The sequence below is a fragment of the Protopterus annectens genome, chromosome 9.part0, assembly GCF_019279795.1.
Source record: "Protopterus annectens isolate FY-2018-M chromosome 9.part0, PAN1.0, whole genome shotgun sequence".
Taxonomy (NCBI): Eukaryota; Metazoa; Chordata; order Ceratodontiformes; family Protopteridae; genus Protopterus; species Protopterus annectens.
In genome coordinates this window covers 1413667347-1413681984 of record NC_056743.1, presented here as the reverse complement: position 1 = coordinate 1413681984, position 14638 = coordinate 1413667347, and the positions used below count along the sequence as shown (strand labels likewise).

The 14638-nt window shown below is 39.7% G+C and overlaps 1 protein-coding gene across 1 annotated transcript in view; it reads right to left on the bottom strand.

Moving 5' to 3' along the window:
- Positions 1 to 14638, bottom strand: part of LOC122810691 (myoferlin-like) — a 1883765-nt gene that overhangs the window by 1263546 nt on the left and 605581 nt on the right. Inside the window, 1 exon segment of the mRNA XM_044082260.1 lies at positions 8228 to 8283. Within this exon segment, the coding sequence (XP_043938195.1) occupies positions 8228 to 8283 (56 nt within the window).

Genomic DNA, 14638 nt, shown 5'->3' with positions numbered 1-14638 from the left:
CTTTTATTTCTATCCTATTTTTAAACTCCACTTTCACTTTATTGCACCCACTAACTATAACTTCTGGAGTATTTTCTATCTTCCCTAATAACTCCCAGATGATTTCCACTACCCATAATTTAAACTCCTGTCTTTTTAACAGTTAGGTGGGGGAACACTATTGTCTCATCTTTACTTCATTAACTTGTATTTTTATCTTAGTAATTATTGGTGTATGATCTGAAATAGTTATTGAATGTGTTCAAAGTTCTCAAACAAAAGCAATGTTCCGGTGAAATATAATTTCTATCAGGTCAAACGTAGTTATTGTACCTTGGGGAATAATATGTAAATTCCCTCAAAGTTCCTCCTACTGAAGTCACATCTTTCATATCAGATCTTTTCATATATTTTTTCAGAAATCTACCCTCCTTTGTTATATTTTGGTTCTATGCCTATCCAGATGCATCCACATTGTTACAAATCAAATTCCAATCCTCACCTATAAGCAATATTCCCTGCTGAAAGCTGACTATTTCTCCCTAAATGTTTTTAAGTCCCAAAATAGAAGTTTTAGGTGGAATATAAATACATGTCAGTGTAATCCTCATCACCTGCCAGTACCCCATTACTACTACAAATGTGTCATTATTATATATATATTTTTCTTCTATCACTACTGGAGCTCCTCTGACAATTTAGTAAGTACTCCTCTTTCCTTTGTCTCTGATATTCTGCAGAATATCCATCCTGAAATCCTTTCTTTATCAAATTCACATGCTCATTTCTTTCCAAGTATGTCTCTTGTAGCATTGCTATTTGTACTCATATTTCTTAATATAATTAAGTTTTATTTCCTTTTTGTCTATACCTGTGAGACCATTAGCATTACAAGATAAAATGGAAAGAGCCACCACTATGGCGAGAAGTCATTATTCCCACCTGCTATACATGGTAGCTTTTTTACATGTCTAATTCCAGCTTTTGTGACACACGTTCCCATTAATGTTTAGCAGTTTAATCCTTTGTACAGTTTTTATTATCATAAACATTGGAGCCTGTGTCACATTTTACAAGACTTTTTGTTTTAACAAAAACCCTCAAACAAGAAACCAAACATCCTCTAGAACATCCCCATAACATATTAACTTAATACAAACACACACAATTGTATATCTTCACGTAATGAAATTTAACACACTTAATTGGAACATTTGTGCCAAACTGAGGGCTGCTAACACAGGCCCTGGTTAATGTGAAACTAAGGTTATCCCGGCAAAGATGCATGTTATTGCCTAACGTCTGCTTACACTAGCTGGTGTCTGCTCTTTTTTATCTTTATTCCTCCTCCTCCAGATGTGAAAAGTACTTGAATAATTTCAGAAATCATTAACTTTTAGTCATGAATAAATCGGTGTTCTGCCTTTTAGTGGCCAACTATCAGTTTACCTCCATGGAACATTAAGAGAAAAAAGATAAACAAAGTCCTCTGTTACAGCCTGAAAGATAAGTTGAAACACCCTGTTGTAAAAGGAAAACATTTCATTATATTCAGTATTCTCATATTTACTTGTTCCACTTAATTTTTTATCAGACTAAGATAAGAGTCTTAAAACAAACATTCACCTATGCAGAAGTAAGAGAAAACATATCAGCTTTACATATATTATGATCTGTATACTTTTTTCACCTACCTTAACAAATCAAGATAACAGCTATTAACACATATGTTTGTCTATCTTTCCTTCTCTTTTTGTACTGTAATGCCTACATTTCTTAATACCAGAACAAGAAGAAAAAAAGAGAAGAGGAAGAAAAAAGGCATCTGTTGACTCTATTTCCTACAAGAACAACTAAAATACTTTACCATAAAATACGCAATTTATATTGTGAAAAGCTTCATCGAAATACTGTTAAGAAAAAATTGTTTTACTTACAGTTAACTTTTTCCTTCCTCCTCCCCCTCCCCTCAGAGTCATTCCAAACATTAATGACATGAAGTGAGGCAAGTGCCTTTCAGCTCCAGGCAAATTTAACAAAGTCAACAAAAGTCCATTCTTTCCATTTATTCTTATACAGCTGTATTTCAACAAATGTGACTGATTCTTTGCAGTCTCACATTTATTTACTAATTTTCATGTTGCTGGTCTTCCTGTTCATCACTGTCTCCCAAACACAAATTCTGTTTCAGTTCCACAGTGCTCTTTATTCTTCTGGTCAGCTCTTATGCTTTCCTCTCTCTCTCTCTCAAGCATTTTACAGTAAACTCTCAACTGGAACTCAAGCAAACAGAATTCTCAAGCAACCAGAAAAAAAAAAAAAATTGAAGAAATACAGTACAATTTCCATGTGTTGCACTTTGTTTCCCTCCCGCAGAAACATACCTTGCCTCTCTCCCCAACCTAAGAACAAGTCAAACCAAACAAATAGTATAGGGTACAGTATTAGTCAGGCCTATTTTTAATAATAACTCTCAAGCAACCAGAATAAAAGAAGTTATGTCTTACCATAGCGTTCCAACTGTGTTGTTGATCTTCACCAATCTTTGACAGTGGGTTCAGTTCCGAACCTTGGAACCGAGTCAGCTGTTTAGTTCAGTTCCCACTCTTCAAACTCTCAAGCCAGAGTCTACCCATAATCCTCCTCTCAGAGATTGCCTCAGATCGAGTTTGCCAAGAAATGGCAGTCAGACATGAAAGTTATGGTTAAGTAATAATAAGCATATGAACTGAGACCAGATATGAGTCCTTAAAAGGAACTAGTCAAAATGTAAATTCGGTCTACTAAGAGTCTCAGGATAGGGGAATGAGGGTGGGGATGTCAAGGACTAGTGAAGATCGACAACACAGATAGACCATTATGGTAAGACAACTTCTTTATCTGATGTTGTCAATCTTCACCCAATCCTTGACAGAGGGACAGAGTCCCCAGCTACTTTACCTTCTGGAGATCTCATGGAAGAATATTCCTGAGCACCACAGAGCCAAAGAATGCTTGTCCCCTTGAGACCTGATCCAATTTGTAATGAGTGCTAACGTTATGATGAGAAGACCAAGTGGCTGCTGCACAAATGTCGTCTAAAGAAGCTCTGGCCTGATAGACTGCAGATATAGCTACTGCTCTTGTAGAATGGGCTTGAACTGGTTTTTGAAGTTGGAATCCTTTACAATGAAAAATTTATGTGAAGCAGTCTCTAAGCCATTTATCCAAGGTAACCTTTGAAACTGGAATACCTAGATGGACAGCAGAAAACTCTACAAATAGTTGGTTCGATTTTCTAAATTGTTTTGTTCTGTGAAGATAAAAATGTAGTTGTCTGTGAACGTCAAATAAGTGGAGGGCATATTCTCCCTTGTTGGAAAATTTGGGAAAAAGACTGGTAATTGTCGAGTGTGATTAATATTAGTTTCTGAGACAACCTTGGGCAGGAAATATGGATTAGACTGAAGTGCAGCTCTTTCTCTATGAAAAATTATTCTTCTGGCAGAAGTGATAGCCACCAAAAATAAAGTTTTCCAAGATAGATGTTTTAAGTCACAAGTTGCTGAAGGTTCAAATGGGGTCACAGTGAGGGCCTGAAGAAATACAGTTAGATCCCAAGGGGGAAGAGGTTCCTTAAATGGAGGTCTTAGCATTAGGATGCCTTTTAAGAATGCTTTACAAAGTCTGTGTGACATTAGAGAAGAACCATCCAGTCCTATATGAAAATTCAAAATTGCCGCTAGATGAACTTTAATTGTTGATGCGGAAGAATCTGACTGGTAAGATGAAGCCAGAAAGTCTAGCACTTTGTGGATAGGATTGGAATAAGGGTCTAGCTCCTCATCAAGAGCCCATGTAGCAAATTTTTCCCATTTACTTTGGTATAATTTCCTTGTAGAGGATTTATGATGAGCAACCGTAATTTGTCGGACAGGTGAAGAAAGGGAAGGATGGCTAGCAGTCATGGGAATTGGAGAAGCAGTGCAGTGAGCTTGAGATGTTGGAGTTTTGGATGCATCATGCCCTCTGGGTGAGACAGCAAATCTGGAGGTGGGTCCAGAATCCATACTTTCCGAATTAAGTGAGGCCACAGGAAGGGAAACCAAATTTGTTGAGGCCAGAAGGAGGCAATGAGGATTACTGAATTCTCTGTCCTTTTGGATTTCTTTAGGAACTGTGAAATAAGAGGAATTGGAGGAAAGGCATAGAGGATACCAGGGTACCAATTATGGAGAAGAGAGTCTCTGGGTGACTCTTCCTGAAGGGATTAGGGCAAAGTCACTTCTGCACTTGTTGTTTAGAGGAGAGGCAAAAAGATTGCAGCAAGATTTGCCCCAGTGGTGAAAAATGTTGTCCACTACTGCTGGATTGAGGGACCACTCGTGAGGCAAGAGAATAGTTCTGCTCAATTTGTCTGCTATTAAGTTGGAGTTCCCCAGAATGTGTGTTGCCATGGGAAAGCAGTTGGAAGAAATCACCCATTGCCAAACTCTGACTGCTTCTCAACACAATGGGTAAGATTTGGTTCCCCCTTGTTTATGTACCAGAATACTGACATGCTGTCTGTCTGAATGGCTACTGTGCCTAGAGGAAGGACATCTTGAAATGCTTGCAATGCTAATAGCACTGCCCTCATCTCTAGGACATTGATGTGCTAGTTGGCCTTCAATAGGGACCACGTGCCTTGGACTGTCCCTCCCAGATAATGCCCCCCCACCCTATCTGGGAATCATCCGTTGTCACTACGGCCTGGGGCTGGGGAAGATTGAATGAGTGACCCAACAAAATCTGGTTGGACTGTAGCCACCACAATAGGTTCCTGTTTGAAGCAATTGGTGAACAAAATTAAGTGAGACATAGACTGTTTTGTTTAGTAGTCTTTGAATTTCTAGTACTGCTGCTCCCCCGAGACTGGCAAGTCTGGAAGTTTTTTCTCTGGTTTTGGGGATAGTGATAGAGGGATTAAGTAACCTCTGGATATTATTCCCTGCACCCATCTGTCCATCGTTAACACTTGCCAGGCAAATTGGTGCAGAGAAAGTCATCCCCGACTGCCTCCAGAGGGAGGGCAATTGGTCCCTCATTATGGGGTGCTGGTAGGAAGTACCAGAGAAAGACTCTCTGGATCCCTAGTTTTGCAGTCCATTTCTGCCTCTAGGGCAGTGTCTTCCATTGCTCCCCCTCCCCCCGCCCCAGGGGAAGTCTTTGCCCCTTGAATCATGGAAAGGCCCTTTGGATTTTTTTTAAACCATAGTCTTTTACTCCCTTGGTTCCTAGAATATGGCATCTGAAGAATGGAAAAATGTACGCCTATGGTAGAAAGGGTCTTACCATCCTTTTCACATCTGGCTAGGATATCTTTTACCTTGGGCCAGAAAAGGGTAGATCTGTCAAATGGAGCGCTGATGAATAATGCTTTAAATGGCTCTGCAAGGTCACACAAGCGCATCCAGGAATGACTTCTGATGACTATAACTGAACCCGCTGCCCTAGTCGTTCCTTCAGCTGCATGCATGGATGAGTTAGAAACTGCTTCAAGGGTTGCAAGCTGAGAAGTAACCTTGGCTTTTACCACTTCTGCCACTGCTCCTGAGAGGGTATCTGAGATCTCTTTGATCAGATCCCTCTGTAACCTGGTAAAGTGCATCATATAATTCAAGGACCTGAGAGTGAAGGTTGTTGAAGCATAAACACGCTTCCCAAATCTATCCAAAGTCCTAGACTCCTTGTTAGGAGATTAGATAGTAGGAGTTTGCTGGGCAAGTTTCTTTTTGGTGGCTGCCGCTACCACCATGACATCAATGGGAATTCCTTTAGCACAATGTGGTTTATCCTTAGGGGCTGATAATACACGATCTGGTCTCTTTGGGAATGGCTCTAATGCATCAGGCATCTTCCATGCCCGCTGAGTGATCAGTTTAATGAGATTGTCAGCAGGTGGAGAGATCCCAGAAGTAGAGAGTTTGGCATGAAAAGCCTCCAGATATATTGATTCCTCTGAGGAAGGTTAGGTAGAGGGCCAGCCATCCCTCTATTTCAGGATGTCTAGGATGTCCCCAAAGGAAACATCATCAGGGGGTGACTTGGGGGAATCTTCCCCTTCATCAAAATCAGTATCTTCAGTCAAGGACTCCTCCAGGGAATCCAAGTACTTCCTCTAGCACTTTCTTTTCGCAGGGACTTCCTTGGGGATGATCCAGGGAAGTATCCGAAGAACAGACTACTAAATTAAGTGCTATCTGGGACTTTTGCACCCTCTGTCCTAGGGATGAGACTGATGGTAGCTCAGGTCAAACAGATGCAGACATCTGCCCTGACAGGGAAGGCAATGACTGAGAGTCTCCAACAGACAAGGCCTTCTCCATAATCCAGAAGGCTGATCCCCCTCATAGAGGAATTGGAGCCCGGAAGAGAAATAGTCTCCTTCAGAACCAGGGTCACACCCCACACCGAGGAGGCAGTCCCTGGAACAAAGCCTGGGTTGACACTACAAAGCCAGAGCACCGAGGGACAAGGACAGCTCCAAAGGAGCAGAAAGAGTACCATGTATTTCAGACCTGACCAGAGAGACCCGACCCCAGGAGGTCTCCAGTGCCAAAAGCTCAGAGGAACTCAAGGCTATTCTCGGAACTAGAGATGAAGATGCTACCAGAACTGAGACAGTTGAAGCCAGTCAAAATCAAGAGCTCCAAAAGCTCAGCAGGAGTCAGAGGAGGATATGGGGGTGACATAGGAAGAAGGGTGAAAGCCACAAATGGCACCACAAACTGCAACACAGCAAGTGAAGGGAGGAATAGAGAGCACCTCAGGTTCTTCAGCTTTTTATTAAAATAACAAAAATAAAACCAGTAGTAATACCAACAAGTGAAGTTAAGCACTTTTCATCTAGTTAAATAACTAGACTTCTTCAGACAACTATCAACAAATACAAAGTTGCTTAAATACACTTCCCCCTTCTTTCACCTGTTGACTTAATTGCTTAACAGATATCAATTAGCCTAAGTAAATGCCTCTAGGTTAGCAAAAGTACATCAGCTTAATAGTCAATGATGCTTACAGGCATAGTGCAATAGATGAAACAGCATGCAAACATAGTACAATAAAAAGAAATTGAAACATACTTAATAATAAAATTAATTAACATGAAATCCTACATTACAAATAAGTAAAACTCAGCCTTTATGTTCATCCTGTAAGTTGTTTGCAATACTAACCTATGGTGGTCATTGACCATAAGTATTATAAACTACCTATTCAAGTTTTTAAGTTTTAAAAGGCACTGTATTGAACAACAATCATTGATCCCAGGGTAGTGGCAAGCATCCAACTGGATCTGCCACATTAATTCCCTTTTCTCTAACAGTAGGGATCTTGGCCCACCCCTTAGGTCTTTTGGAATATGATTAATAACTCTAAAAGTGAAACTGTGGGTGGGATTCCCTTTGATATGTCTAGCAAGGGCATTTTCAGTTTTTTTCTTTCCTGATATAATGAAGATGCTCATATACCCGCTCTCGTAGTCTACGGCCGGTCTTCCTGACATAGAAGGCGGGACATAATTGGCATTGAGCTAAATATATAACTTAGGTAGAATTACAATTAAATCTACCCGAGGTAATGCTATAATGGTGGTCCTAATGGAAAATGTGTACCGTATATCCATGAATTTGCAGTAATTACAAGATTCACACTTGGTCATACCTGCGTTCCTCATAGCTCTAATATTGCTTTCTTCCAAAAGATTATTCAGGTTCTTACTGGGATACTGCAGTGGTACAGCGGTAGCGTTGTTACCTCACAGCAAGAGGTTCTCCCGTTTGATTCTCAGCTGAGCTTGGGAGTGCCTTCTGTGTGGAGTCTGTATGTCCTCCCCGCGGTTGGGTAGCGTTCGAAAGACATGCATGCGTAAATGGGCGTTCCTTCGTTGAAGGTTGAGCGTCGAGCTGGCATCTCAGCGTTTCGTAAAAATCTACTGCCAATCATTAGCGGACCGGAGTTCTGCTGTGGCAACCCCTTACCAGGAAAAGCCAAAAGTCAAACCAACAAACCCTTCTTAAAGGTAAAAGAGGTATAAAGCCCTAATAGTGTATGCAGTTCAAGATTATTACTTAACAGGTTCCAATTTTTCTTTATTAAAGTAATAATCTGTCCACTTTCTGGACTAAATGTAAGAATAAAAGAAACCAGAGACTTGTTTGTAACATGGTTGGTGTCAATATTGTTCTTATATGAAAGGTTTCCCTTGTAATAATGGGGTATCACTTACACTTTCTTCTTCTAGTTCTTTGAACAATGTAAACACAGGGGCTGAATTAGTAGTTCCTAATGTGTTAACAGATATAAATCTTCAAAACAGAACTATGGAGACAGATATATATGTGGAAGTTGACACTGATGCTCATAGACAAACAGCTCCCCTGCTTACAATAATTACTAACAAAAGAGGAGATTTCAGCATATATAACTTTTCTACATTCCAAATCAAACCTAATGTAGTAGAATTACTAGCGAAGGGTTTATCATTTGTACTTACCAAACCAGTTAACATGGTACAAACAATCATGGACTTTAAGCAGTACATTAGAAAACTTAACTTGCAGGTACTTGTTAAAGCTGAACAGAAATTTACACCTGAGTACTATATTCCTAGCACTTTTAACCCATTAAGCTACCCACTTATAGCAACGTTTGAGAAAATATGTGAAATTTATTTTAGAAATTTATTAACAGAGAAACTGAAGACGGGATGACTGGGCAGCTTTTAAGGAATTTTGTCAACTACCAATTAGAACCTTAAAACCTGATAAAGGGGGAGGATTAGTAATTATGCAGAAGGATTGGTATATCCAAAAGATGATTAATCTTATAGACACTGACAGTTACACCCCATTTAGTCTGAATGAATTCAATGTAGCCTATAGGAAAATTAAGGAATATCTGAATGATTTATTAATTGAACAGTTTATAGATATGCCTTTGTTGAATCTATGCTAGCTCCCAGGACACCAATTTTGTTTGGTGTACCTAAAATCCATAAATTGTTAACAGATCCACCTATGAGGCCATTAGCTGACGCCCGTCAAAGCATATCCTACCCTATAGCTAAGGTAGTGGACAATATTCCAAAAAAAAAATCTTAGAGACGTAGAACAAATGTGTAAAGATTCCTGGTCCTTTCTACTGAAATTAAATTAACTTCCTTACCAGAAAGAATTAAATGTTCTAACTATAGACGTTAGAGACCTTTATACGTCAATTCCTCAAGAGGAAGGAATCAAATATGTCCTTTGGTTCCTTAGTGCCAAAGGGGTCCATGTAGCAGAGACCAAATTAGTCAGTACCTTGTTAGACATCATACTAACAAATTATTTTCTGTTTGATAATCAACTTTATTTGCAGAAAATTGGGGTGGCAATGGGGTCCCCATGTAGGGACAGCTTTGCCAACACAGTTATGGCCTACTGGAAAGGGAGGATATCTTCTCACAAAGTCATCTTATGGATAGGTTATTTTTCTATACACGCTTTTTGGATGACATTACTGTCATCCATAAGGGTAGCTTGGATGAAGTTATGCAGTTCACTGAGTATTTAAACCTAACAACTGAGTTTTTGAAATTCCTTAAACTTTCCACAAAGAAACAATAACCTATCTGGATATTGAATTCTTTAAACATAGAATTTTTAGGAAGGATACCTTCTCAAACACATATTTACATTTCAGTAGCTCACATCCCTTTCACCATAAAAAATCAGTAATCAAAGGCCAGTTGGTTCGGGCTGCGAGAATGGCACTATTGATACTGAATTTATAAAGGAATGTGACAAAATAGCTGACATGTTCCTTTCCAGGGGGTACCCGAGAGACCTCATTGATGAAATTGTGATGAGGATCATACAGAAGAGGCCTAACGGGGTTTATACCTCATTATTGCAAAGGAAAGCCCTTTCATATAACAACAATATTGACACCAACCATGTTACAAACAAGTCTCCGGTTTCTTTTATTCTGACATTTAGTCCAGAAAATGGACGGATTATTACTATAATACAGAAAAATTGGAACCTGTTAAGTAACAATCTTGAACTGCTTACACTATTAGGGCTTTATCCCTCTTTCACCTTTAAGAAGGGTAAGAACCTGAAAAATCTTTTGGAAGAAAGCAATATTAGAGCTATAAGGAACCCAGGTATGACCAAGTGTGAATCTTGTAATTACTGCAAATTCATGAATATAGGGTTCACATTTTCCATTAGGGACCACCATTATAGCATTACCTCGGGTGGATTTAATTGTAATTCTACCTATGTTATATATTTAGCTCAATGCCTATTATGTCCCACCTCTTACGTCAGGAAGACCGGCCGTAGACTACGAGAATGGGTATATGAGCATCTTTATTATATCAGGAAAGAAAAAACTGAAAATGCCCTAGCTAGTCACATCAAAGGGAATCCCACCCACAGTTTCACTTTTAGAGTTATTGATCATATTCCAAAAGACCTAAGGGGTGGGCCAAGATCCCTACTGTTAGAGAAAAGGGAATTAATGTGGCAGATCCAGTTGGATGCTTGCCACTACCCTGGGATCAATGATTGTTGTTCAATACAGTGCCTTTTAAACCTTAAAAACTTGAATAGGTAGTTTATAATACTTATGGTCAATGACCACCATAGGTTAGTGTTGCAAACAACTTACAGGGTGAATGTAAAGGCTGAGTTTTACTTATTTGTAATGTAAGATTTCATGTTAATTAATTTTATTATGAAATATGTTTGAATTTCTTTTTATTGTACTATGTTTGCATGCTGTTTCATCTATTGCACTATGCCTGTAAGCAGCATTGGCTGTTAAACTGATGTACTTTTGCTAACCTAGAGCCATTTACTTAGGCTAATTGACATCTATTAAGCAATTAAGTCAACAGGTGAAAGAAGGGGTAAGTGTATTTAAGCAACTTTGTATTTGCTGTTAGTTGCCTGAAGAAGTCTAGTTATTTAACTAGATGAAAAGCTTTTAACTTCACTTGTTGGTATTACTACTGGTTTTATTTTTGTTATTTTATTAAAGAGCTGAAGAACCTGAGGTGCTGTCTATTCCTGCCTTGACTTGTTTTGTTATAGGAAGAATGGTGCCGAGGCCAATGTGGCTCGGAACCGAGGACAATCCTCTCACACTCAGCAGCTGTTGAACCAGTCTCACAATATCTGCCTCTGAAAGACTCTTGGTAGACTGAACCGATGAAGTGGAAGGAGATTTAGGAGGTCTCACTTCCTCAAAGGGGCCGTCTTTAAATGGATCTATGGAAGGAGAATAAGATGTTCATGAGAGTGGAGGCAGCCCTAATTGATTCAGTACCGATACATCAGTAGGTGACGAAGAAGTAGCTGTCAGCTCCGATGCCAATTTAGAAGACGACATAGTTCCAGATAAACTCTCTGGGGCTGATGAACTCTTCTGTACCAAGGAAGATTTTGCCATTTTCCGTGATGGTTGCGAGGACCTTGGACCCGAGGAAAGCCTTTTCTTGGAAGCAGAAGATAACAGTGATGTGGAAGTAGTAGCTTGGGTCTTGGTCTCAGAAATGGCCTCATCAAAACCCAGTTTCAGGAGACCCTTCTAAATTAATTTATTTCTTCTTTCAGTCAAAGTAAGGGTAGAAAACCTGTGACAAATGGAGCAGCTTTCTTGGAGATGGATCTTACCAAGACAGTAAACACATAGAGTATGCCCATCTGAGTTAGGCATTTGCCTTCACATTTTTTATACCTCTTAAACCCAGAGGTGCCCTTAGAGGATTCAGCAGGAGAAGGTTTTTCCTGTTGCTGTTCAGCCATAATAATAATAGGAAACTGTCACACAATCACGTGACAGAGCAAGGTAAGAGAAACACAAATAGAATTTTTTTTTTTAACAGATAGTGAAAGAAATACCAATGATGGTATCTGAGAATACCTTATGAAGGTAAATAAAGGAAAGAAAATGGTACCAAAGACAGTACTCAACAGTCTACCAACAGTAGAAGTAAAGAGGAAGGAGGAATATAGCTTCAGGAAGTAAGAGAAAAGCGGGTAGGTACTGCAAAGAGATATGAGAAAAAAACTGTTATTTAAAAGGAAGGAAGTCTATAATTTAAACAATACTCACAAAAAAGAGGCCACGGCTCGAGAGAAGAAAACGAATGCGTCTGGTCTGTGAAGTGGCAAACGAGATCTGAGGCAACCTCTGAAAAGAGGATTATGGGTAGAGCCTGGCTCAAGAGTTTGGAGACCGTGAGCTAAACTAAAAGGCCAACTCGGTTCTGAGGTTTAGAACAGAACCCACTGTCAAGGACTGGGTGAAGATTGACAACATCAGATCTACAGTTATCTGGCATCTACCAATCCCCATGGGTGCAAGTTAACTAAGTTTACTGTAATTTGGAACACTGGAAAATATTTCACTGGTAAGGTCTCTCAGTGTGCTTTATTATCAGAAGAATGAGAAGCAGAGCTCCCTTTTGCTTGTTGGTGTACTTTTTCTTAGACAAACTTTTGCATTTCTTCCTTAGCCTGTTCTGTATCAAGGAATGACTGATCCTCCAGGAAAATATATTCTGCAGACAGCTGGATACAGCAGATTGAATCTCACACCTGTCTCTTGGCATTCCCTGACTACTAGAATAAATCTGTTTGTCTTCTGCTTGGTGTACAATGAATAATCACTTTCCACAAACACTCTACCGCCTCCAACTTTTAATACTTTGCCTGTTTGCCACAGTTTGTCATGATCAGCTCCTTCTGCTGGTATGTTTACATCTGTACTAATAAAGGTCTTGGCTGCTTTCTCATGGCCATATTTGGAGCATAGGTGTGCCCTTTCAACTAACAGTTCCTGCTGTGGAATAACAGTCCAATTGCTTATTTCTGCCTTCAAAAATTAATGCAGTCTGTTCTGTCTAGTTTCTCTGGTACAGTAGAAAATCTGAGATTTTCCTTTTACACTCTGTCCTTAAATTCTACCATTTTTGAAACATTTCTTCCTGAGCAGTCTCATACAGTCTTTTCTTTATTTCAACTGCTGTTTTTTCACAGTTTTATCAGCTCATCTGATTATCTGTTTAAAGCTTTTTACATTTTTTACAGGTTTGTGTTATTTGAGTCAATATACTTCTTCAGTGTTTCATTTATTTTAATCAGCTCTGAGCATATTTGACTTATTTTTTCCACTTGATTCCTGGAAGCCATGTCTTTCAAGAAAGCTGTAGCTTGTACTGCTTTTGATGAACAGCTGCAAGATTCACCTTAGTCAGTGTTTTCTCTTCACTTTTTCTCATTTTCTTTTCTTTTAGTTTATCTTAGTTTCTTCTTTGCAGGCATCCAGACAGTATACTTATTAGCCAATAACTGAATTTTACTTATCTTGATAGTATCTCTGACTGCAGTTTCTGTTTTCACCAAAAAATTCTATAGTTAAATCCTTTGCCTTTGTGTATCACAGGCACTGGTTCTACGACCCCTGCTTCTACCATGTCATGCAGCACAGGAGGAAACAGCTCTGTCTGGTTTGGTGTATGTGTGAGGAAATGACCCAAAAAGGAGGAAGATTTTTTATCCACAATCAAGTGTGTCCTTTCCAAATTATTCTAAAGTCTGCCCCTTCTGCTACAATAAAAAGATATCTCTGCTAACTAAAAACACAAGCCCAATTGCAAACATCCTGCCAAATGAATTTCCAAAAATTGCAGCAGAGACTCTGTTTTACCCAACATCTATACTGGTAAACAGATATATCCTAGAATCCCATGTTCAGTCATATGAGTCCAGCCAGCCGAGTACTTCATCTTTTTTGATAGAAGCTCTTAAGTAAAATACCCCCTTGAGAAAGGTTTTACATAATTTTTGAGAGGCTAAAGAGTGGTCTTGAAAATCTACATGGAAAGAGGAAATGGAGGCTAACTGAACTTTGATGGCAGAGAAGATACAACTTGCTGCACATAGGGACGACAAGAAGCATACAATGTCTGCTATAGTGGCTGTAATGGGGTCCACATGGTAAACCTTTTCCATTTACCATTGTACACATTCTGGTAAGGTTATTTCTGGGACGCTTAGAGAAACTGTAAAACTGAAGGCAGAGAGTTGTCCCATGCCATCATGGATTTGGAGAAACTACGTTGTTAATTTCAGACTGGGAAGATCCAGATGTGAGTCTCCAGATGGATGAGCTATCAGATCTGAAATCAGATCTAGGAACTGAAGGTATTCTTTCATGTGGGGTTTCAGGTGGGGACACCAAATCTGTCTGGGCCAATAAGGGGCAACGAGGATTATTTTGGCCTTGCACCAAATAGCTTTCTGTATGAGTTTGGTCATGAGGGAAAGAGGAGGATAAGCATAAAGAAGCCCTGGAAGCCAGTGACTGTACAGAGGATCCCTGGAGTTCAACCCTGCATGGGGGAGGATGGCAAAATAACTGCTGCACCTGGTGTTCCATGGTGTTGCAAACAGACTGCAGCATGGTTTGCCCCAATGGTCAAAAATCTGCTTTGCTACCGCTGGATTTAGGGACCACTCATGAGGAAGGAGAAGAGTTCTGCTCACCCTGACTGTAAGGTCATAGAGCCTCCCAGGCATGCATGTTGCTGTCAGAAACCGTGAGAGGCCACCACCCATTGCCACACTCCCATGGCCTTGTG